This window comes from Rhineura floridana, chromosome 10 (genome assembly GCF_030035675.1).
Source record: "Rhineura floridana isolate rRhiFlo1 chromosome 10, rRhiFlo1.hap2, whole genome shotgun sequence".
Lineage (NCBI taxonomy): Eukaryota > Metazoa > Chordata > Lepidosauria > Squamata > Rhineuridae > Rhineura > Rhineura floridana.
This window is the reverse complement of record NC_084489.1, coordinates 57,232,745-57,254,642: the sequence shown is the minus strand read 5'-3', so window position 1 is coordinate 57,254,642 and position 21,898 is coordinate 57,232,745. Positions and strand designations below refer to the sequence as shown.

The 21,898-nt window shown below is 40.8% G+C and overlaps 1 protein-coding gene across 8 annotated transcripts in view; it reads left to right on the top strand.

The window, feature by feature from the left end:
* Positions 1–226: 226 nt before the first annotated feature.
* Positions 227–21,898, top strand: part of RUNDC3B (RUN domain containing 3B) — an 81,608-nt gene continuing 59,936 nt past the window's right edge. For 2 of the 8 annotated variants that reach the window (XR_009758246.1, XM_061587673.1), the window contains exons 1-7: positions 230–690; positions 8,737–8,852; positions 11,498–11,631; positions 13,882–13,967; positions 14,631–14,720; positions 16,909–16,989; positions 20,871–21,039. Coding sequence is in view for 7 of the 8 variants with exons in the window: in XM_061587673.1 (XP_061443657.1) it covers positions 587–690; positions 8,737–8,852; positions 11,498–11,631; positions 13,882–13,967; positions 14,631–14,720; positions 16,909–16,989; positions 20,871–21,039 (780 nt within the window). In the remaining variant the exon portion in view is untranslated. Of the gene's footprint in view, positions 691–8,736; positions 8,853–11,497; positions 11,632–13,881; positions 13,968–14,630; positions 14,721–16,908; positions 16,990–20,870; positions 21,040–21,898 lie in introns of all 8 variants that reach the window. The other 6 variants (XM_061587674.1, XM_061587676.1, XM_061587677.1 and 3 more) reach the window with 6 other exon arrangements.

The window sequence follows — 21,898 nt, the reverse complement described above, 5'->3', positions numbered from 1 at the left end:
CTTGGAAGCGAACAAGGTCAGAGCTCCGCCCCCACGCGCCTCTCCTTTCTCCTCTCACCCCGTTATCATCCTCCTCGCCTCCACATCGTCCAGTCCCTTGCCCTTTCGCCGAGGGATTTGTTTGCTCCTCGCCCTTCTGTGCTCAAGTGGACAGTTGCTTCTGTTATGAGAGAACCCGCGAGCTCCTCCTCAAAAGCAGAGGCCAGCCTTAGGGCCCGTCGCGCCCCTCCCCACGCCCCTTCTGCCTTGCCATTGGCTAGCGAAGCAGATGCTTTGCAGTCCTGGCTGCTGGTACTGCTGAGGCGGTTTCTGAGGTGCAGCAGCGACTCAGCTGTTAGAAGGCTAACACTGAGGAGGGCGAAGGGACCGCCTCCGTCGTGACCTCATGTCCAATTGTGCTACCTCCGTTGGGTGCCTAATAGAGGTTGCCGGGTTTCTCCTCCACTGTCTCTTGAGGCGGTAACTGGGGAGGGGGAAAGAAGCGGCGGCGGCAGTAGTAGTGGCGTCGCCTCCCCCCCCCCTCCATCCTCTGAAACAAAGGCGCCGTCAGACCCCCGCGGGCACCTGCTTTGCCCTTCGCTGCGAGATGGCGTCGTTCAATATCGGGGGACTCAACGCCTCCTCTCGGAGGAGAAGCGTCCATTCCCGCAACGCCACAGTCGAGAGGCGGAATCTCATCACCGTCTGCAGGTGAATTGGCTCCGGAGGTGGCTCGCCGCACACGCCCTTACACCTCTCTCTCTCTCTCTCTCTCTCTCTCTCTGTGTGTGTGTGTGTATGTATGTATGTATATGTATATAATCCTGCACAATTGGTGGTCCTACTCTGCAATGCGTGCCGTGCAAATCCCACGTTAAATAAACCCCGCCGTGTTTAATGGGGTTTTCCCAGTAGACACAGCAAATGCGTTTAAGATTGCAGCCTTACTGTTACTTCTCAGCCCCTTGTAATGCCGTTCTCGCAGTTGTTAGCACCTAAGGAATCTTAAGTTCTCCAGTCCAAGGCATGTGGATAGTGTTGGGGAGAGTTCTACTCTTTACACCACCCTGCCTTTTAACTGCAACACCGGTGGTGTGTGTGTGAAAGCATGTTCAGGGGTAACTGATCTCTGTTTAGAATAGAAAGACTTCGTGTGTGCCCAGAATAGGGAGTTCCTCTGCTTATCTCCTCCCCTTCTGTCTTCTCTCTCTCCCCGGCTCCCCTGCAAATGCACCTTCCTTATGCTGCCTCTCCAGCATCTGTGCAAGATAACGCTTTCTGTTCTTCCTCCTTTCAGATCTGTGAATTGCTAAGGCCATTTGCATATGTGCTGTTAGATGTGATGAGTGGGGTTGTGTGAGAATTTCTTACATTAGTGTAAGATCTGTGTTAGGGCATTTGTCAGTTAGGTGGATGGGTGAGTTCCAGCTGGTCCAATTTTGTCCCCTTCAGGTGCTTTTGGGTTTCTGTGAATGCTAACTGGGAAATTTTCATAGACTAAGCCATGAGTTTGCAGTTGCCCCAGTACTAACTATATGGAATATGCTCTCTTTGCTTTGCAGCTCAGAGTTATATTTGAACTAGGTGTCAGCTCTACAGCAGCCTGTGCTGAGTGTCACTATACAGCCTTAAAGGTTATGGAGGGACAGTGATGTGCAATGTCATGGGTTCTACTAATGCGACTAAGAAAACACAGAGTAGGTCTCTGCAGAAGGGAGCAGGTGTGATGCTAAAGAGGATGAGCTTTTACTGGGGGGGAGGCAAAACCTGCCCTTTACTGCAGCTGCTGTGGCAGGCTTAGCTCTCATGTCTATGTGGTTTTCCTATATAAATGAATGGCTTCATTCATTCCATTGAGGAGAGATAAAGGGCTGTTCTTGTGGCACTGTTATGGTAAAGGCAAAAAATGTGTGACACTGGATGGCATAGCTTTCACTGAACCATTGTGTGACACTGTATCTCATCAGGGAGCCTAGCAATATACAAGCCCTCCACCCTCCATCTTGAATAATGATGGGCACTTTACTGGTCCATTGTTATCAGCCACTTCCTAACATATATACATACTCTTTCTGTAATGCTCTGTTCCTAACATTCTACCAGAACTCTAGTAAGTCTCAGATTGGGACTATGAATGTGAAGCTTTGAGTCTGTGGAAACAGAAGTTGGCTGGATTTCACAGGGCACATATATAGGCTGAAATTTAAGATATAGTTGAGGTAAGGCAACAATTTCCCTTCTCTCCAGACCTTGGGATCCCTGAGGGCATATCAATAAATGGCTGCCATTTATTTCTATGGGCAAAATTAAAGCACTGCACTTACGAACAAGGTTGCTGTGGGGGAGAACCTGCCTGGCCACCAGTGGAAATACCATGTGTTCTGTGATGGTCCAGAATTGCCGAGGAAAGAGTAATATGCCTTGACCCCTCCTCCTTCCCCCTGCCCTGGGCTGTATTTGCAGAGGCTTTCTCCCCCTCCCCCATTTCTCCATGCATGGGTTGGAAGAGCAGAGACCATTCCTTATTTCCTTTTTTATTTGGAATTATTTGGTTGAGGGGAATAGGGGAATGGTTAGGTGTGGAAAAGATGAATTGGCCCTGTCAGTCGTCTTGTCCAGAGCAATGGGCTCAGTGTTGGTCTGATGGTATGGAGTGGGCATGGTAAATGCAGGTGTGTAATGGAACTGGAGAAAAGAAAGGAATGATCAGTCTCTTCCTTGCCTATCAAAGTGTGACAGTCCCTTCACTAACAGAATAGTATTCCAACACCAGCAGTGTGTCTTAGCTTCACCAATGAATAATCATTGCAAAACCCTATATACCTATATGCTTTTAGGGCAGTAGACAGATATAAGTCCTGGCATGTTATAGTTTATTAATTAACCACTGCTGTGTTTGTGGCCTGTTGTCCGCAACATGTTCTAAACATGTTGCTCTGTGTATAATTAAGAATGCCATCAGTTTTGCTATACCAATGTGTAGTACAATATCATCTTAGTGTCTAGAGCAGCCTTTCCCAACCAGTGTGCCTCCAGGTGTTGTTGGACCACAACTCCCATCTTTCCTGACAATTGGCAATGCTGGCTGAGGCTGATGGGAGTTGTGGTCCAACAACATCTGGAGGCACACTGGTTGGGAAAGGCTGGTCTAGAGGAATGGTATGCTTTTTCTTAAAAAAATGTTTTTAGGTCCATGTTTCTTTCTCTCTTTTTTAAAAAAACTGCTTATCAGTGAAATTTTCACTAATTAGTGAAGGGAATGTCACTAAATAATTTTGTATTAACAGAGAAGTAGTTACCAATGCTTCCACTGAAGAGTGTGTTGTATGTTACAGCGCTGGCTACAACAAAACAAGGAATGTATAATTGCTGCTCAAGTAGCAATTTTTAACGCAAAGAGGCCCAGAAGTGATTATAATATGTGTAATATATCTTTAGTTTTAGTGTTGTGTATTAGGCAAGTATAGTGAAAATTACTTAGTGATGTTGGGAGATGGGGAGGGTAGAGAAAGCTAGGGTTAGCAGAAGTGGCAAAGTACAAAGAGAAACATTTCTTGATGGTATTCCTATGTCCGTTTAATATTATGCAGAATTTATCTCTAAGGAAAAATACATGTATGTTGCTGCTTCTGTAATAAGGTGAAATTATTTGCTTTGTTTGTTTAGAATGAACAAATTTCTGCTTTACAGCCCTGAGTAGAAATGGGGATCGCTGTTCTGTACTGGTTTATCTTTTAATTGTGTTATTGTTACACAAACTTGTAGCAGTTCACATTTGGTTAAATTTGTATGATCTCAGCCCACTGTGGTGATTTGCGAAAATAACGTTAGCTTTTTCGATTCTCCTGATGATGGTGTGATTTCTTCTTACATAATGGATATTGTTACATTCCTATCATTTTTGCTAGTTACAGTACTGCAACTGTTATTGATTGCCCATCATCAAGTAGTCATTTGCCCCAGGGTGGCGGATAACAAAAAAAAGATTAAAATCATTGTCTGTGTGGGAATGACATAGATCATCAGCAAGATATCTCCCATGGGGGGAAACATTGCCAAAAGGGGTTGTAAAGCTTGCTTTATTTACTTTTTCCTTGGAGGGGGAAAATCATTTTGACCATTACTGCATGGATTAATACTATGGCTGAAGCTAACAGAAAGATGATTGAAAACTCATAGACAAGAGGGAAATGAAATCAATAAATCATCTATATAAAGTAAACATTTTTATAACAAATATGTTTTTTCAAATAAAAATAAAACGATGTTCAAATGAAACACCATTTGTTTGTAAAAATCCTTTTCTTTAAAAAAGGAATCTTTTTTCTTTACAAATTGTACTTAGCTTCAACTTATTTATTAATATAAACAGCATTAAAATAAGTGAAAGCAGTTTGTGATAAATTGATGATGAGAGATGAGACTAAAGAAAACTTCAGAATGACTTGTTTTGTTCAGCAGTGTATGATACTGTGACTCTGAGAAACTCAGCAAATCATTGTTTATTTTAAAATGCATTTGCTTATTTATTTATAAAGCTACTCATGCCATTGAACACTGCTACCTTCACCCACACACCCCAGTCATGCAATGGAGAGCTATATAGGTAGAGAGACAAGATAAAAAAACAAAACAATGAATGTTTATCATCATGTCAATCAGCAGGATAGCTCCAAAACAATGACAACAAACAGAGTAACACACAAGACATCATTGTTAAATATATGCTGCATTTGAAAACAGTACTAAGTTCATAAAAAACAAAAAAACAGTATAGATTGTTTGTGCTTGCAATGAAAGCAATTGGCTCACTGGGTTAGCGAACAAGTGAACAGCTGCAGAGCTTACATGCATGCTCAGTTGTTGCAAAATTACCCACCGTCCCCAGTCCTGAGAGTCTCTCAAAGCATCTTAGAAAATATTCTCATGCTTAAGGGCTGGAAAGTAAGACTGTCCTGAAATGTACATTTTGTTTCTTCTGATACTTACATTGTCCTAAACTTATGGGTAGGACATTTGTTCGTTTATTACGTTTATATCCCATCTTTATTCCAAGGAGCTCAAGGTGGCATACGTGTTTCTCCTCCCTCTCCTTATTATCCTTACAACAACCTTGATTAGGCTGAGAGACTGTGACTGGCCCAATGTCATGCAGCAAGATTCATAGCCGAGTGGAGATTTGAACCATGGTCTCCTAGTCCAACATTTTAAGCCCTATACCACACTGGCTCTTAATCTGGGTTTTGCCACTGAATTGTGCAAATACTATACAAATAATATCCTTGTAACTTGTTTTTCACAGCATTTATGGTAGTTTCCATTTTTCTTGATTTGGGAAGCCTATGTGAAATCAAATAGTAAGTTTCATAAAGTGCCAACTGGCTTCTAGATAATGTGTGAGTTAGATAGCTTGGCTGAGCATTCACTGTCTTTGTGATATTGTAGAGTGCACTAATAAACAATAAAGCATCTATTATTAATTTATTGTATATTACAAGCAGGAAGACTTAGTTTAAATGTGGTGGTATCTATGATTTAAACATTTATTAATTTACTAGCATGAGGTTTCACATGCTCAGCATTACATATAAACATGCAGACATCTGCATATGTAAATGTCAATGCCAGATTCATCTGATCCAAGATCTCAGTTCCCTGTTATACTAGTGTTGAATATTCAGGCACCAGTTATTTAGTTATGTGTGATAGCAAGTGTATGGAACCCTGCACAGGTAAAAGTATTTCTTCCTTTTTTCAAAGGCAGACACACTATTACAGTAAAACTAGAACTCTGTTGATCCATTCTAGTTGAAATTGCCTTTCATTGAGCTTTGTGTTCTAGGAACATCACATAATAGATTTTTATGCATTAGAGTATGTTAATTGATTATTTCTAGTCAGAAAACCCCCAAGATTTCATTATCTAGAACTGTCTTTGGAGAGTTTTTTTGTGTTAATTGAGACTCATTGTCGTATCAAAATATGAGTGGGTAAAAAAGTATGCCCTGAGTCTTGAAATAATATTGTGGGTAACTTTAACTTCACAACGCTGTCATTTCTCACAGAGTTCAACTGATGGTCCTCTCCATGTCCCGTTCTACTGTCATTCTCCAGATTTGTGTCACTTTGTATTCTGTTTTTAGCTTGGGTGAGAATTCAACACATTTTTAATGTATCAAGGGATGCTAATGCTCTCTCTTTTTCTGCTGTAAGAGGGAAATGAGGTGCACACTTGTTCCCAATATGTGATTTTTTTTAAAAAAAGAGCTTCGCAGCGTAGACTCAGTTCCTCATTTTTTAAATTTTACACTGATTCTGTTCTAGCAAAGCCTTGCAATTATGCACTTGCTTGCTCATTTGTAGCAGTCAAAATGGTCTTTAGGCAATCAAGCATAGCCTCATCCCTGCTTCTCCATATGATAGTTTTCTGTCCTGCCAGACGCACGTACAAGCACAACTTTCCATTATATTTTTCCAATTGGAGCAATTAAGTACAGTGCTGTATGTGCAGCATCTGCAGTCCAGTTCTGATACAGTGAGGCTGAGTGCCCAGCCTGACAGCACCAATAGCTGTGATTCTCCAGTTGAGTAAATGCAGCAATGTACAACAGCTGTTCCAGGAAGAATCTGTAGTATAACTAGTGAAATGGATGAAGTAATTTGGGTTTTTTGAGGGGGAGGGAACTAGTGGGTATCCACATATGTGGGGTTTAACTTTATCAGTGTTACCATTTCAAAGAGTTTAATAGCTAACAAAAATGATTTTTGGCAAATTGTGTGGTGGATACCATGCAATTACCATTGCACACAATTACCATCATGTGAGGGAGAAATTGAGGCAAGTGCATTGGCCCCTCTCCCTCTGTTGCATCTCCACTATCAACTTCATCACCTTCCACATACTGAGAAGGAGGTTTTGTGGCAGGAAGTCCTATGTGCTTGTCTAGGCTTCCCATGCAGTTTAGAATCTTGATCTTCTAAGGTTTTAACTGGGAATGTCAAGGCCCTGAAAAGAACTGGAACATTTTAAAAAACATTTCATTTTTCATTTCGTGTTTAGGATTACAACTGTAGGTTCTTAACTCTTCTTAATAGTGTGAGATTTATAATACAATGCCATACATGTCTACTTGGACGTAAATCTTATTTTCAGTGGGACTAAACTTCCAGGTCAGTGACTATAGGATTTCACCCTAAATGTGGAATACATTGTTCTTTAAGCAGGGATTGTAGAGGAGTACAAAGCCTCTTTGCAGTTTCATTTTTGTTCTGTATAACTGCTACACATATTTTCATTATGGTGGGATACATGCTATGAATAACCAAATCAATAAGAAGAGCTGGAGGCTAAAGCTAGGGATATTAAGGTGGATGTACATTTTTCAGAAACTACTTAATAACTTTGAAGGAGATGTGGGAAGCAGATCTGGGAACAGAAATTGAGGACAAGGTTTAGCAATCAATATGGAGTAAACCACCTGTCCAGATTTTCTGCAAGAATTGAGTCCATGTTCAAAATTATTTTACAATGGCATTTTACACAGGTAAAATTGAGTAGGATAAATGTTGAGTTCTAGAACGTTTGTTGGAGAGGTTGTCATGAGGTGGGAACTTTTCTACATGTGGTAGACTTGCCCTGTAGTTCAAATATTTTGGATTCAAGTTTTTCAGGAAATGTTGGTGATCATTAACCAAATCTTTCCACTTGATCCCATGTTGGCATTGCTGTCCAAATTTCTGGAAGATATGCTCCAGGTATCTCATAAGATTTTGATTGTATTTCTCTTAGCTGAGGCTAAAATGGAAATAGCACATCATTGGAATCACAGCTCTCCCTTCACAATAGAGGGTTGGTGGACAAAGATCTGGAACTTTGCACTTCATACTCAATGCAGTAAACAATGCAGAGGACGAACTGACAAATTTGAAGATACTTGGTTGTACTCATCGTCCCCCACAGGGCCAAGACTCTTTTTGTCTGATCATATCCCCAGATATTGAATGTTACTGTTCAGGGATGTGGGGCTGCTCTTGTTTTGAGATCCTCCTCTCCTCTCCTCTCCTCTCCTTAAATCTGAATATTGGTTATGTCCACTTGGAGGTTCTCCCACCACCTTTCTCTCTTTTCTTTTGTGTGTGTGTGAGTATTGAATCAATTGTTTATCTCAGTTGTACTCGGGAGGTTTGTCCAGACTCCTCTCCTTATAAGGTCTGGAGGTGGTGTTGTACTGTTCATTTTGTCACCTAAACTGAAAAATAAAAATATATTGGGGGGGGGAAGAAACTAATAGTGTGAGTTTCTGATTCTGTAAGTGTTTCATTTGGTATGATCCAAAGCTTTTTCAGCTACTTGAGGTAATATCCTGGTGATATTTGTTGACTGAGAGGCTTGCTTTCAAACATTTCTGTTCAATACTTTGGATAATCAGAAGTATTAAATCTGGATATTATTCATAGTAATACAAACCTCTTAACAGAGCAATCATACTACTTTGAAAAAGCACAGATCAGTTGCTTGACTGGCCGTGGAATAATAAATTTTTGCATACTATGATGGCATACAATAGTGAAAAAAATCCACTACCAAATTTTCAGATACTGTTGAATGCTAAAGAATTTGTTTTAGATTACTGAGAGCTCCAAACTTCAGTGGAGAAATGTGAGCTAAAGTCAAGGGATACACTTCCCTAAAATACTATGCAATCTAGCATGCGTTATATCTAAACATAAATCATGCTCATGTGTTTTCTGTCCTAGACTTTCTATCAAGACACTGATTGATCGTTCTTGTTTTGAAACAATTGATGATTCTTCTCCTGAATTCAACAATTTTGCAGCCATTCTGGAACAGATTCTAAGCCATCGACTCAAGGGTAAATAAGTTCTGGTTTCTGTATATTTTATGGTAGTAGACCATCTGCTTATTCATTACAAATATAAATGAGGTTTAGGCTGGTTTAATTGTTACATCTTCATCATAAAGAACTCTGAAGATTCTGTGTATCTCAAATTTAAATTAATTAAACCATCTCTGAAATGAGATGCACAAGTTTTCCTTCTGAAAGCTTAATTCCTCTTTCTTTACTCAGAAGGCAGGGCCAACAATTTAAATGTCCCCTTCTAGACAGGAGTTCCTTCTCCGTTCTTGGAAGCTCTAATCGGAAGGAGTAGGACTTTTTGGCTCTTGCTTAGTTTCAGAGCCCTGGGAAACCTACCTTTTCTTTAGCTCTACTTTCACTTCTCCTTTTTCTTTTTATCTATTATTGTTTTGTATTTCCCCTTGCTGCTTTCATTTATTTAAAGGTAGGCAGCTTTACCTGGCCACAGCTGCACTGGTTCTCTTGGATGGCTGCATGGTGAGTAGGTAGCCTGCAGCATCTCGGTTTCCTTGACCCCCGTCCTGTTCAGAGGATGAAGTACCATGCCCTTGTCCACAGAGGCAGATCTGAAGGAGCATGACAGAGCAAGTTTCTCTCATCTCCTGCAGATCAGTTCTGGGCACAGGGATTGCAAACATTTGGCTGCAAGGTTTTATATTCTCACTGGCCTTATCAGGGATCAGGGCTGTGGAGTCGGTACGCCAAACCTTCGACTCCGACTCCGATTCCTCTATTTTCCCACTGTCCGACTCTGACTCCACCCAAAATTGCTTCTTGTCAATCAAAATTTATTTGGAAGTCAGAGTTGGTACATTTCTACCGACTCCGACTCCACCCAAAATTGCTCCCGACTCCGACTCCACCCAAAATTGCTCCCTACTCCGACTCCACAACTCTGACTCTGACTCCACAGCCCTGTCAGGGATTGTGCTTGAGAGCAACAGTATGTCCCAGGCTATGGTCAGAAGGTGCATGAGGCCACCACCTTGCTGAAGCCAAGCAGGTCTGGGTTTAGTCAGTGCCTGAATGGGAGACCACCTGGGTACCACATGTACGCCACTTTGGTTTTCTATGGTGAGAAAAAGGCGGGGTATAAATAAAATAAATAAATTGTTGTGAGATGCAGGTTTTTGCACCCTCTGCCCATATGAAGCTTTTTCCTTTGGGGGCTGCACTGTCCCATCTTCCATTTCCCTTCATGGGATCTGATGTTGGTTCTCATTTATTATTATAATTATTTATTATTTATTGGATTTCTTAGTCGCCCATCTGGCTGGCTAACCAGTCACTCTGGGTGACATACAAAATAAGCAAAATAGCACAAAATGACACATCAATACAATAACATTAAAATCTAAAAGCAATGATGTTAAAATCTAGCCCACCCCAAAGGCCTGCCTGAAGAGCCAGGTCTTCACGGCCCGGCGGAAACTCATTGTAGAGGGGGCCTGGCGGAGATCATTTGGAAGGGAGTTCCATAGGCCACAATTGAAAAAGCCCTTCTCAGGGCACTCATGTCTTTCTCTGGGAGAACAAGGAGGACATTTGAAGTCCTTTGCAAGAAGCAGGGGCAACTTTTCAGGTGATGTCTCTACCCTTAAGGGGCTCCCAACTCCCAGACCAGCTGTGTCTCCTGGTCAGGAAATAGGGTCTGTGTTGGGCTCTACAGAGCCCTCACAAGTGCTTGTTAATTATTTAACAATTATTTATGTATTTCTATTAATCAAGCCATTTTCCAGTGTGCCGAGCCAGATCAAACGTCAAGAAGTGGAGATAACCCTGATATACCTTCTTGTCCAAAGAGGCCTTGATTTCCAGAGTTATTGCAGATGTCAGCCAAGTCACTGTAGTGGCCTCGTCCACAAAAGTTCATGCCATAATAAACTTGATTTTAAGATGATATAAGACTGTTCTTTTTGTTGCAACAAACTAATGTAGCTACACATTTTGAAATTTTTATTTCACTTACTGCTACAAACAATTAGCACTTTAATAGTATCTTCCTGTGGGCTTTCTGCAGTATATGGATGGGGCACTGCAGATATATCCTTTATAGATATGTTACTATTGAGGTTCTGTTTGTTTATTCGGGCTTGTATCCTGTTTTTGAGCTGGGGAAACTAACATTCTTTTCTGTGAATAATTTATTGGCTGTTTTCAATATTAGAAAAATATTGCCTCCCAGTTTTACCCATCACTCTTAATCAAAGAGAGTGGAAGGTGTGAATAGGTGGCTGGAGATCTTGTCCAATCCACATCCTGGTCAAAATAGGCTGGGAATGGAATCCTGTCCTGGCATCAGGAGGCATAGATGCACAAGGTGGCAATGTCTTGGAACCTAGGAGGCAACATATGCACCAGGTTTGGAGACATTGTGAAAAGCCACATGTATATAGATTCCAAAAGCAGCCAATTCATTAAAAGAAAAAAAGTGAGGTAGTTTAATCATCTTTTTTAACTATAAAACTTAATTATCATTGTTTAGTTCAAATACAAATGGTGTACCATGCTATCATAAAGGCTTTGCAGAACTCCTGTGATGCTGTCCCCACAAAGAAATATACACATTGCTTACAGGCATTTTATAATGTACATATATTCATTTTAATGGTTTCTTCTCTTCCTGATATCTGGTTCAGGTCAAATCACTTGGTTTGGCTATGAAAGCCCTCGTAGCTTCTGGGATTATATTAAAGTGGCTTGTCGCAAGGTTTCACATAACTGTATCTGCAGCATTGAAAATATGGAAAATGTCAGTTCTTCAAGAGCTAAGGTGAGAAGACAATTCATTTTTAAGCACTGTAATTCACAACATGTATAGTTGATGTCCCTGTGCTTCATCTGCTGCTGTTAAGCATTTTATATTGGTAAATGCATGCACAAGCTTTCTGCCCTTGCAGTGGTGAGTGGCCATCCAGTGAGGGGAATTATGGCATAAGCTTTGATGGACTTTGCTCACCTTCATCACATGTTGGTGTGTGTAAGAAAAGGAAGGATAGGTTTGTAGGTAGCTGGATGCGGACTGATCTACATTGGCAGGGAGTTTTTATGGGAAGGAGTATTCAATAAAGATTTCTCATTTGCAATCTGACACAGTAAGTCCATTTTACCACCTCCTTTTGTTGCAAGTAGAACCAGCACTCTATTCCAGCTACTCCCGTATCTGGACAGGGATAACCTGGCTTCAGTTGTCCATGCTCTGGTAACCTCCAAGTTAGATTACTGCAATGCGCTCTACATGGGGCTGCCTTTGAAGACGGTTTGGAAACTGCAGCTTGTGCAAAATGCAGCAGCCAGATTGGTAACAGGGACCAGACGGTTCAAACATATAAAACCAATTCTGGCCTGCTTGCATTGGCTGCCTGAATGTTTCCGAGCTCAATTCAAAGTGCTGGTTTTAACCTATAAAGCCTTATACGGCTTGGGACCACAATACCTGATGGAATGCCTCTCCTGACATGAACCCACCTGTACACTACACTCAACATCCAAGGCCCTCCTCTGGGTGCCTAGTCCGAGGGAAGCTGTGAGTCTGGCAACAAGGGAGAGGGCTTTCTCAGTGGTGGCCCCCAAATTATGGAATGATGTTGTTGATGAGGTGTGCCTAGCGCCAACACTGTTATCTTTTCAGCGCTAGGTCAAGACTTTCCTGTTCTCCCAGGCATTTTAGCATGTGTTTTTAAATTTGTATATTTGTTTTTAATTGTTGTAAACCGCCCAGAGAGCTTTGGCTATGGTGCAGTATTCAAATGTAAATAATAATAATAAATTCAAGCCTTTTTGGTGGCAAGTTTGGTTCTACTTACAAAGTATTTCTTTCTAATGGAAAGGATTCAGAGTGTGATTCTCTACCTGCAGTCTTAATGATATAATCCATTCTGCCACCTCATCCTGCTTCATGTGAAGACAGGCTGGTATATATGGATTTGGTTGGTCTAATAAAGATATTGCCTAGTGTGGTTTATTGGAATTTTTCTTATGGGCCACCACAGCTACCTTTTATTTATATTTTTATATTTGAGTATATGTGGGATGGATGGGACTGCCTTCGAGTTGATCCCAATTTATGGTGACTCTATGAATAGAGTTTTCCATTATGTAAATGTATATAGGGATGGGTTTGTGGTTATGGAGAAGAATGCAGGATGTAAGCTGGATGCGTGAATGGGCTTTTTGTGGCATGTGTGAGTGTAAGATACCAATGATAAGAGTTCACCTGTCATCTGGCTTGGCTGACTGGGAGGAAGTCTTCATTCCTCTGTGCTTTCATTGTATGTTGCCACTCATGTAACTAGAATTCCAAAGCGATTGCTTTAAAAAAAATCGACCAGAATGTTATGTTCCTTCAAGTCAGTTTTGACCCTATGAATCAGTGACCTCCAATAGCATCTGTTATAAATCTCCCTGTTTAGATCTTGTAAGTTCAGGTCTGTGGCTTCCTTTGTGGAATCAATCCATCTCTTGTTTGGCCTTCCTCTTTGTTCCCCTTCTGTTTTCCCCAGCATTATTGTCTTTTCTAGTGAATCATGTCTTCTCATTATGTGTCCAAAGTATGATAACCTCAGTTTCATCATTTTAGCTTCTGGGGTAAAGTTCTGATTTCTAACACCCAATTATTTATCTTGATTTTTCTCTTATCTGCTTTTTTTTCACTGTCCGACTTTTACATCCATACATAAAGATCAGGAATACCATGGTCTGAATGATCCTGACTTTAGTGTTCAGTGGTACATCTTTGCATTTGAGGACCTTTTCTAGTTCTCTCATAGCTGCCCTCCCCAGTCCTAGCCTTCTTCTGATTTCCTGACTATTGTCTCTATTTTGGTTCATGATTGTGCCAAGGATCCACCAGAATATTCTGTAAGAATTGCTTATACTTCTGAGTATGTGCTTTTATATATATGCGTATGTGTAGATGTGACACCACATCTTACTTCTGTTAGCTTGATTGATTTACAGAGGTAGAAATTGCATTCATTTGTTCAATTTAATAATACCTAATTCATGGCCGCTTCTTTTTCAGGGAAGAGCTTGGATTAGAGTAGCGCTTATGGAAAAGCACTTGTCTGAATATATTTCCACAGCTTTGAGAGACTTCAAAACAACCAGGTTTTAATTTTCTTTGTTTAACTGAATGTTAAAATGTATTTCAAAGTTTCTTCAGCATAATTCTCTTACTACTTCAACACTTGTTCAAACGTTATCAAATTACAACTTTTAAACATTTTTAATAAAAGTGAAGACATTTGTATATCTTCATATGGTGATAGAATATTGAAATCTAGCACATGCTCATTAATACAATATTATTTCAGAGTAACATTTGACTTAGTATTCAGACAGTTTATGTGTTTAAACAGATTTTAACACTTGTGTGCCTGTTTTAATATCTGTTGATCAGCAATCAGAAGAGAACATTCTTTACAAGAGAGAGCGAGAGCAGCAGTTTCCTAATGTATGCTTAAATTTAGTGTTGTGCTTGGAAATTAACAGAGAACTGCTACCAAGTTACTAGCTAGATTATGAAGCCTTAAATAGAAAATTATACTTACAGGTGAATACCTCAACTCTGAACACATTTCCCAGACAAGATTTTACAGTATTCTGAAAAATATAGATTTAAATTGTAATATTGAATAAAGTAGTTGTGTTAATTTTGTAAACGTATTGCTGCTTGCCAATACTAGTTGTTTAGTTTGTCTCTAACTTGCATAGTTGGCATGTTAGGTAAAGTGGCAGAGAATATATTTGAACTGGAAATTATTCTTCTAGAAGATTCTATGAAGATGCAGCAATTGTATTGGGAGAAGAAGCAAACATGTTAGCTGGCATGCTGCTGGGCCTTAATGCCATTGATTTCAGGTATTCATGGGGATTTAAATAATTTTCTGTGGTAAAATTATTGGGAAGTGGGGGGAGCTTATAAAATTTGGTCACTGTGAATAATTCTTAAAGTTCATAAGCCTATTTTGTCTTATATCATTAAAGGATTAGTCTTCAAATGTTTTGGTGATATTTGCCCCCAAATCTCAAGCTAAAACTTTTATCCTGTATTAAATCTAGTCTGTTGCATAGAAAATGTTCATTCTGTTTTGAGTTGTATAGAGCATATAAGTTGTGAAAGTTGGGCTGTGCTTCAAGAATTTTTCCTTGCTCTTAGACATCAGAGCTGCTTGCTCAGCATGCACCACCTCTCAGATTCAGGAAGTTAGGTTTGATGAACGTCATGGGAGGAAGGGAGGGCAGTCTAGATTTACCAGGCTAAAAATGGTAATTGATACTATTAGCATCAGATGTAATACTAAGCTATGATTTAGTATTATGTGAACCTTCACAAGCGTCAGGCTCATGCTCTGTTCTCCTCTGGCACTGTTGCAAGGAGGAGATTGGAAGCATCTGCTTTTCAGTTTTAAACAGCTCTTGGTTACATCTAAAGTTGGGGAACTATGGTTACTAATTTAAACAGTAGTCCACAAACAACCATAGTTTTGATCCTTGCTTCTCTGAACTAGCTACAGTTCCCCCAGTTTTGGTGATAATAGGGAGCTGTGGTTAATTTTAAAGCTGGAAGTCAATTTCAGATTTCCTTGTGGCTGCATCAAAGGAAGAAAAGGGAGGGTGTGTGTGCAGGCCTGAGGCTCATGCAGACTGGTTCATGGAGTGCTAAGTCAGAATTCAGTGTAATTATCAAATCAATCCATATTCTCTAAGGCTTTTCTTCTGCCACTCTTCCCTTCATAGTAACAGTAGCCACTTTGATATTATAAAAGTAAAGGTGTCCCTGCACTTGTAGTGCGAGTCGTTTCCGACTCTTAGGGTGACGTCTTGCGAGGTTTACTAGGCAGACCATATATATGGGGTGGGATTGCCAGTTCCATCCCCGGCCTTTCTTTACCCCCCCCCCAGCATATGCCAGGTACCCATTTTACCGACCATGGATGGATGGAAGGCTGAGTGGACCTCGACCCCTTTTACCGGAGATTCGACTTCCTCCTTTCGTTGGAATCGAACTCCGGCCGTGAGCAGAGCTACAGCTGCGTTACCGCCACTTACCACTCTGCGCCACGGAGGATCTTTTGATATTATAAGGCAGTTATAAATTGTTTCCCACTAATATCTCTTCAGTTTTACCTTTTAGAGAGAAGTAAAATCAAGTATTTGCACTCCCTTTCTTCAAATAATTGTGCTGAATTTTATTTGACTAGGGGGGAGAGCCCCCCTGCTAGCTTCATTCGCCACCCTCACACCAAACACAGGCACTCCCAAACATAGACATGCACATACAGACCAGGTACCCCCAAACACATGCAGACACACACATGCATGCACCCCCAAACGCACATGGGGACTCACACACAGGGACACTCTCTCTGTCTCATGTTCACACTCACAAATGGGAGTCATCGCACAGCTCAGGCACCTCCGAACGCCCCCAGGTGTGCATGCACACAGGGACTCACACACATGCACACTGGCCTAGGCTTCCACTGAGGCAGCTGCTGCTGCCAGCCTCTCACCCACCTAGGCTGACGCAGCCTGTGGTTTTCAAGTCAGCTGCCAAGGCTACTGCCAGCCTCCTGCCCATCCAGGCCAAGGCTGCTATTGCCAGCCTCCCATCCATTAAGGCCATTGCCACTGCTGCTGGCCTCCCACCCACCTGCCAAGGCTGTTGCCACCACTGCTGCATAGCTCACCTGCTCGCTAAGCTTTGCTGCTGCTTCCCATTCCCAATGTCATGCTGTGTGACATCATGATGGCTTATCTTATATAGTAAGAATTATAGACCACACTTTCATATAAAATATCACAAGAATTCTGTCTTGGTGCATACAAAGTCAATATGTGTAAAATAAGATTGTGTAAAAATGATATTTTGCTTGCTAGTGTAACAGTTGATAACTAAATTTTAAATTGACACAAGTCATTTTCATTCATGGAAAATTGTTGCTATATCTGTTAGAGAAAATCAAATTATATCCAGTGATTATTGAGTCACTACCATCTAATGTTCTTGATTTAACATGGTTATTGGTTTCTTGCATTGGATCAGCTTCTGCCTCAAGGGAGAGGGTTTGGATGGCAGTTATCCAGCTGTGATAGACTACACACCGTACCTGAAGTTCACCCAAAGGTACATTTTTTTGTACTCAAAATTTCTTCTTGGCTTCAAACTTTAGCTTTACACCAGACTAGCTTTACATTTATTTATTACTTAAAACATTGTTGATTGTGGTCATCTTTTTTTGTCTTCCCACACTTATTCTTGCTGTATTAATGTCTAAGCTGGAAAGGAGTCAAGTTTGAAATTCTAGAATGCCCTGAAGCTTACACTTTTAGAGCATAGTTGTATGAATGTTTACACATTTTGGGATTAGATGCATTTATATAAGACAGGCTCCACTTGACCAATAATGGAATCCAACTACTGTCACTTAACATCAGAAAGCTAGCAGAGCAGCTTTTAAACCAGCTTGTAGAGAAAAGTGGACAGGAGCTGGGGAGCATTTGATTTGGGTTGCCTCCTACCTTACAGGAGATTATGTAAATATTTGATGTCCTCAGAGTAGAAATGGATCTTGTCAACAGACATACAGAAAGAAACCAAAAGGTAATGCAAAAGATTGCGCTCACACAAACACTTGGGGAGGCATGTATGTGTAGGTGTTTGAAGCTTCTCACATTAACATATAATGACAAAATAGTGGAACTGAAATGCTTTGTACTAAAAAGAAAATGTAGATATAGTAGGCATATGAGAAGCTGGAAGTAGAAATGCACTGTAGTGATAACAGACAAATCAAGCAGGAAGAAAATTCAAAACCAAGCAACAATTGTATAGCATAAGAATTTGTCTTGGCTGATGTAAACAGCCTTTGTCCTGAGCATTGTCTGGGTTGAATTGGGGTATTGTGAACTTAAGAAGAGCCTGCTGGATCAGGACAGTGGCCCATCTAGTCCAGCACCCTGTTTTCACAGTGGCCAACCACTGGCCTATGGGAAACCCAGAAGTAAGACCTGAGTGCAGAGTACACTTCCCACACTGCTGTGGTTTTCAGCAACTGGTATTTGCAAGCATACTGCCTCTGCCTATGGAGGTAGAGCATATAGCCATCAGGGCTAGTAGCCGCCAATACCTTTTTCCTCTGTGAATTTGTCTAATCCTCTTTTAAATCCATCCAAGTTGGTAGCCATCACTGCCTCTTGTTGGAGTGAAATGTGTGGAGTAAATAACCATAGGCTCCCCCCCTTGAGTCAACTCTGCACTGGTACATCTAGTGTCCACCATGATTCACCTCAGACTTATTCTTTTTGCCTATCCCGATGTGCAAGTCCTCCACAGTTGAGTGTTGCTGTTTTGGACCCCCAACATGTTTCTGTGGGGAAGTGCCTTTTTGTTCCCCTCTTCTGCTTGCAGTCAGGCTAAGTGGGGAGGAAGATCGGCCAAGCTCTCTCTCTCTCTCTCTGTGTGTGTAAAATGACTTTTCCAATATATATATATATTGGAAGAGTCATTTTACACACACACACACACACACAAACATGTATGTATGTATGTATGTATGTATGTATACAATGACTCTTCCACATGTTCCCACTAGCTCTCTTTCTTTCTGAAATAGCTCAGGGCATTTTGCAGTCTGAGCCAGAAAATACAAATGGCACTCCCACATGGTAGGGAGAATAAAAATAAAAAATTGGCAACTTTCTAACATTTAATGGGTCCATCTGGATGAGGTCATAGCTTATTGGAAGAGTGCATGCTTTGCACTTGCAAAGTCTCAGGTTCAGCCGCTGACATCTCATGTTAAAGAATCTTGGGTTGGAACTGACATCTTCAGATATTTTGAGGGCCATTGTCAGTCCGTCTGTAGACCAGGGATGGGGAACCTAGGGAACCTAGGGACCTTCTTATATTGATTCGAACTCCCATCAGCTCCAGTCAGCATGACTAGTGATCAGGGAACATGGGAGTTGTAGTGATGATGTCTGGAGAGCCAGTTTCCCCATCCCTGGTGTAGACAGTACCAATAATTTGACTTGGTAAAAGGCAGTTTCATATGTTTATATGCTCCATCCTGTCTAATGGTAGGGCCACCCCTGCTTTTTTGTTCCGCTGTTAACAGGTTGTGTCTGCAACTACAGAGCCAAGATACAAATTGTTTATTATTCTAAGAATTTCCCAGTAGGTAATCTAGAGTCTTATGGTGCCTTTTAAAGTCTTTAACAAATTTATTATGGTATAAACTTTCATGGACGGTGGTGCTGTTCATCAGAAGCAGGAAGTGTTATCCTAAGTTGGCATGAATGTAGAGGGCGAAAATGTAGTTTGCAAAAAACAATTACATTAAAATGTAAATGTATGTAAAATTGCAGAAAGTTTGCCAGTGCTAAAATGTCTGTGTCGTCATCAATGCTGCACTGATAATTATACATACATTTAAGCTTTAATGTTGTTGTCTCAGCCTGAATTTTTTCCATTTCATTCCTCTCTAACCTTGCTGCTTATAATCTTTTCCTCTATACCCATGTGTATCTACATGACAGTATTATCTAATTATCCTCCTCCTGTGTGTTCCCCTCTGTTCTTGCATCATTTCTCAGACTGCAGAATATCTGGCTGTTTTAGAACTGAAGAGTAGAGCAATCTCTGTAGGTGTAGATGGCTTTAGCAGAATTCTCATCTTTTTACAAGGGCAACATTTTGATGTGTGTGCTGAGATCAGTCAGGTGACCATTGCCACTTGGAACATCTTCCGCATTACCTTTTCAGGGCCGTCTTATCATGCTGTTTCCTTCCCCGCCCACCTGCCCCATATCTTTAAGTTAGCTCCGCAATCCTTTTTTGGCCTTTTTTTAAAAAAATGGAAAATAGCATGAGGGAGTGTTACAGTGCTAATTTCTATCAAGATAAGACAGGCACCCACTATCTGCACTTTCCAGAAACAATTGAAGACATTTTTGTTCTAACCAGCTTTTCTAGCTCGAGGAGCAGGTCTCTGCCATAGGTGCTTCCTCTTATTGTTTTTTAGTTGATCTGGTGGTGTTTTCTGTGTGGTTTTTATCAGTGTCTTTATCTGTTTTTATTATGCATATCTCTTTGAGAAATGTGAAAGGCAATAAATAATAATTTTGAAATATTTTTAAAAATAATTGCTGTCTACATTTTCTTGCATGGAAGGAAACAGAAATGGCACTCCTGAAAGTGAAGGGCAAAGCCTCACCCCATGGCAAGGACCCTGTTGCCCCATACCAGACATTTTCAAGAGTGTTACCTCTTTCTCCACATGCAAGACAATAGATGAACTTTAGCAGCAAGCACTTCTCTCTAGGTAAACACTTCTGATTCAAAGCAAATGTTTAAACATTTTGTGGTATTTCATGTCAGTAATTGGGCAATCACACTTCCTTTGGTACCAATTAAATACATTTTTTTAGAATGGTATCTTAGGATTTAAAATGGTTACTCAGATGAAATGGGCCTTACCTACTCATGGTAGTTGTCACTGGTGTGGATGAAACACAGGGAGGTGTGCACGCAGAGCAGTGGTTACTAACACTAGGTTTCTCCCCTTTGGAAGCTTCTTTTGTTTGTTTGTTAAGGCAGTCTGAGGGACAACAGACAAGCTCACCACCTCCTGGAAGCTTCTGTTCAAAGTCTACACCCTGGCTCTGATGGCAGAGCCTTTCTTAAGCTTACAGTTTTGATGCTTTAAAGGAAGAATACATAACATATAGTCAACCATATTTTAACTACACAGTCTCTTCAAAATGCTATGCTTTGATGAAGAATTATGCAGTTATTAATACTGAGTTTCCAGTGTTTGGCACAAGGAAGAACTTGGTTAGTCTCCGTTCACCAGGCTCTCTGCAGCGTCCTGATGTACATTTATTTGCAACCATCCCTACTTTTGGGCTGTCCTCAAAGAAGACTTGTATTTCTAAAACAGTGCACAGGTCTTTTGGCTGAATTTTGCAACAAGCTGTTCTTAGTTTTTTAACTTGGTCCCTCAGTTCCGACAGCATCAGTAGTGATGAAGAAGAGTTAAGGACACTTGGCAGTAGTGGCAGTGAAAGCAGTACTCCAGAAAATATTGGGCCACCTTTCAACATGGATGAGAACAGCTGTTACAATAAATGCAAACGGGTTGAACAGAAATACCGTCTCACACTGGAGCAGAAGGTAAAATCTTCATTAAGGTGGAAGAAGCTAAAAATGTTTGTGTGTGACAACTGGAAATTCATATTGGTATGAACTTGTAGGTAGCTTTTTTAAAAAAAAAACATTCTTCAGATAGAAAAGAAATATGGCTGCTGGGAACAAAGAAGGGGCTCACAAGGAGTATTTCACATTTACATTAATCTTGCTGAATAAATTATCACCATTAGGTTAATGGTAGCATATAAAGGCAATGTGAATGAGCCACCAAAAGGAAGAGTGCCTGCAAAAGGCTGGGATAATAGAGCAGACAGCAAAGGGTTAATTTCTCTTCAGTCAGAGGATCAAAGACTGTATTCCACAAGGAGAAGAGAAGCCTCTCAGAATTAGACTCTGTCTTCCGGTGGGAAGTAGAATTTCTCTGTTGTTCTCCAGCGTTTCTCTTTTGGCCTGGGGATTCTTCTGGAATATTTTTTCTTTGTTTCTCCTCTTCTCTCTTTTCTCTCCCCCACCCACTTTCCACGCAATATTTGATTGGCCCTGATTGTTACCCCTTCCCCCTTCGCCATTGGATAATGGGGCTCAGTAGCACTGCTGTCAAGTTTCTCCTTGCAGCATGTCACTCCTTCTTGCTGACAGTGGATTTGGAGGAGGAAAAAACCAGTTGCTTTGGCACTTTATCTGTGCTGATGCCACAGTTTATTCTGCATCTCCTCTCTGCACCATTGGGATGTCTCAGTCACTGATGTATGCTTCAGGTGCTGATGGATGCTAACTATATTAAAAAGCACTTTAACTGCAACTAAATGAAAAGCAGTTTTAACTACATTTTAGTAAAGATAATCAGCAATTTTTTTGAAACTACAAAGTATTTTGTTAAAAA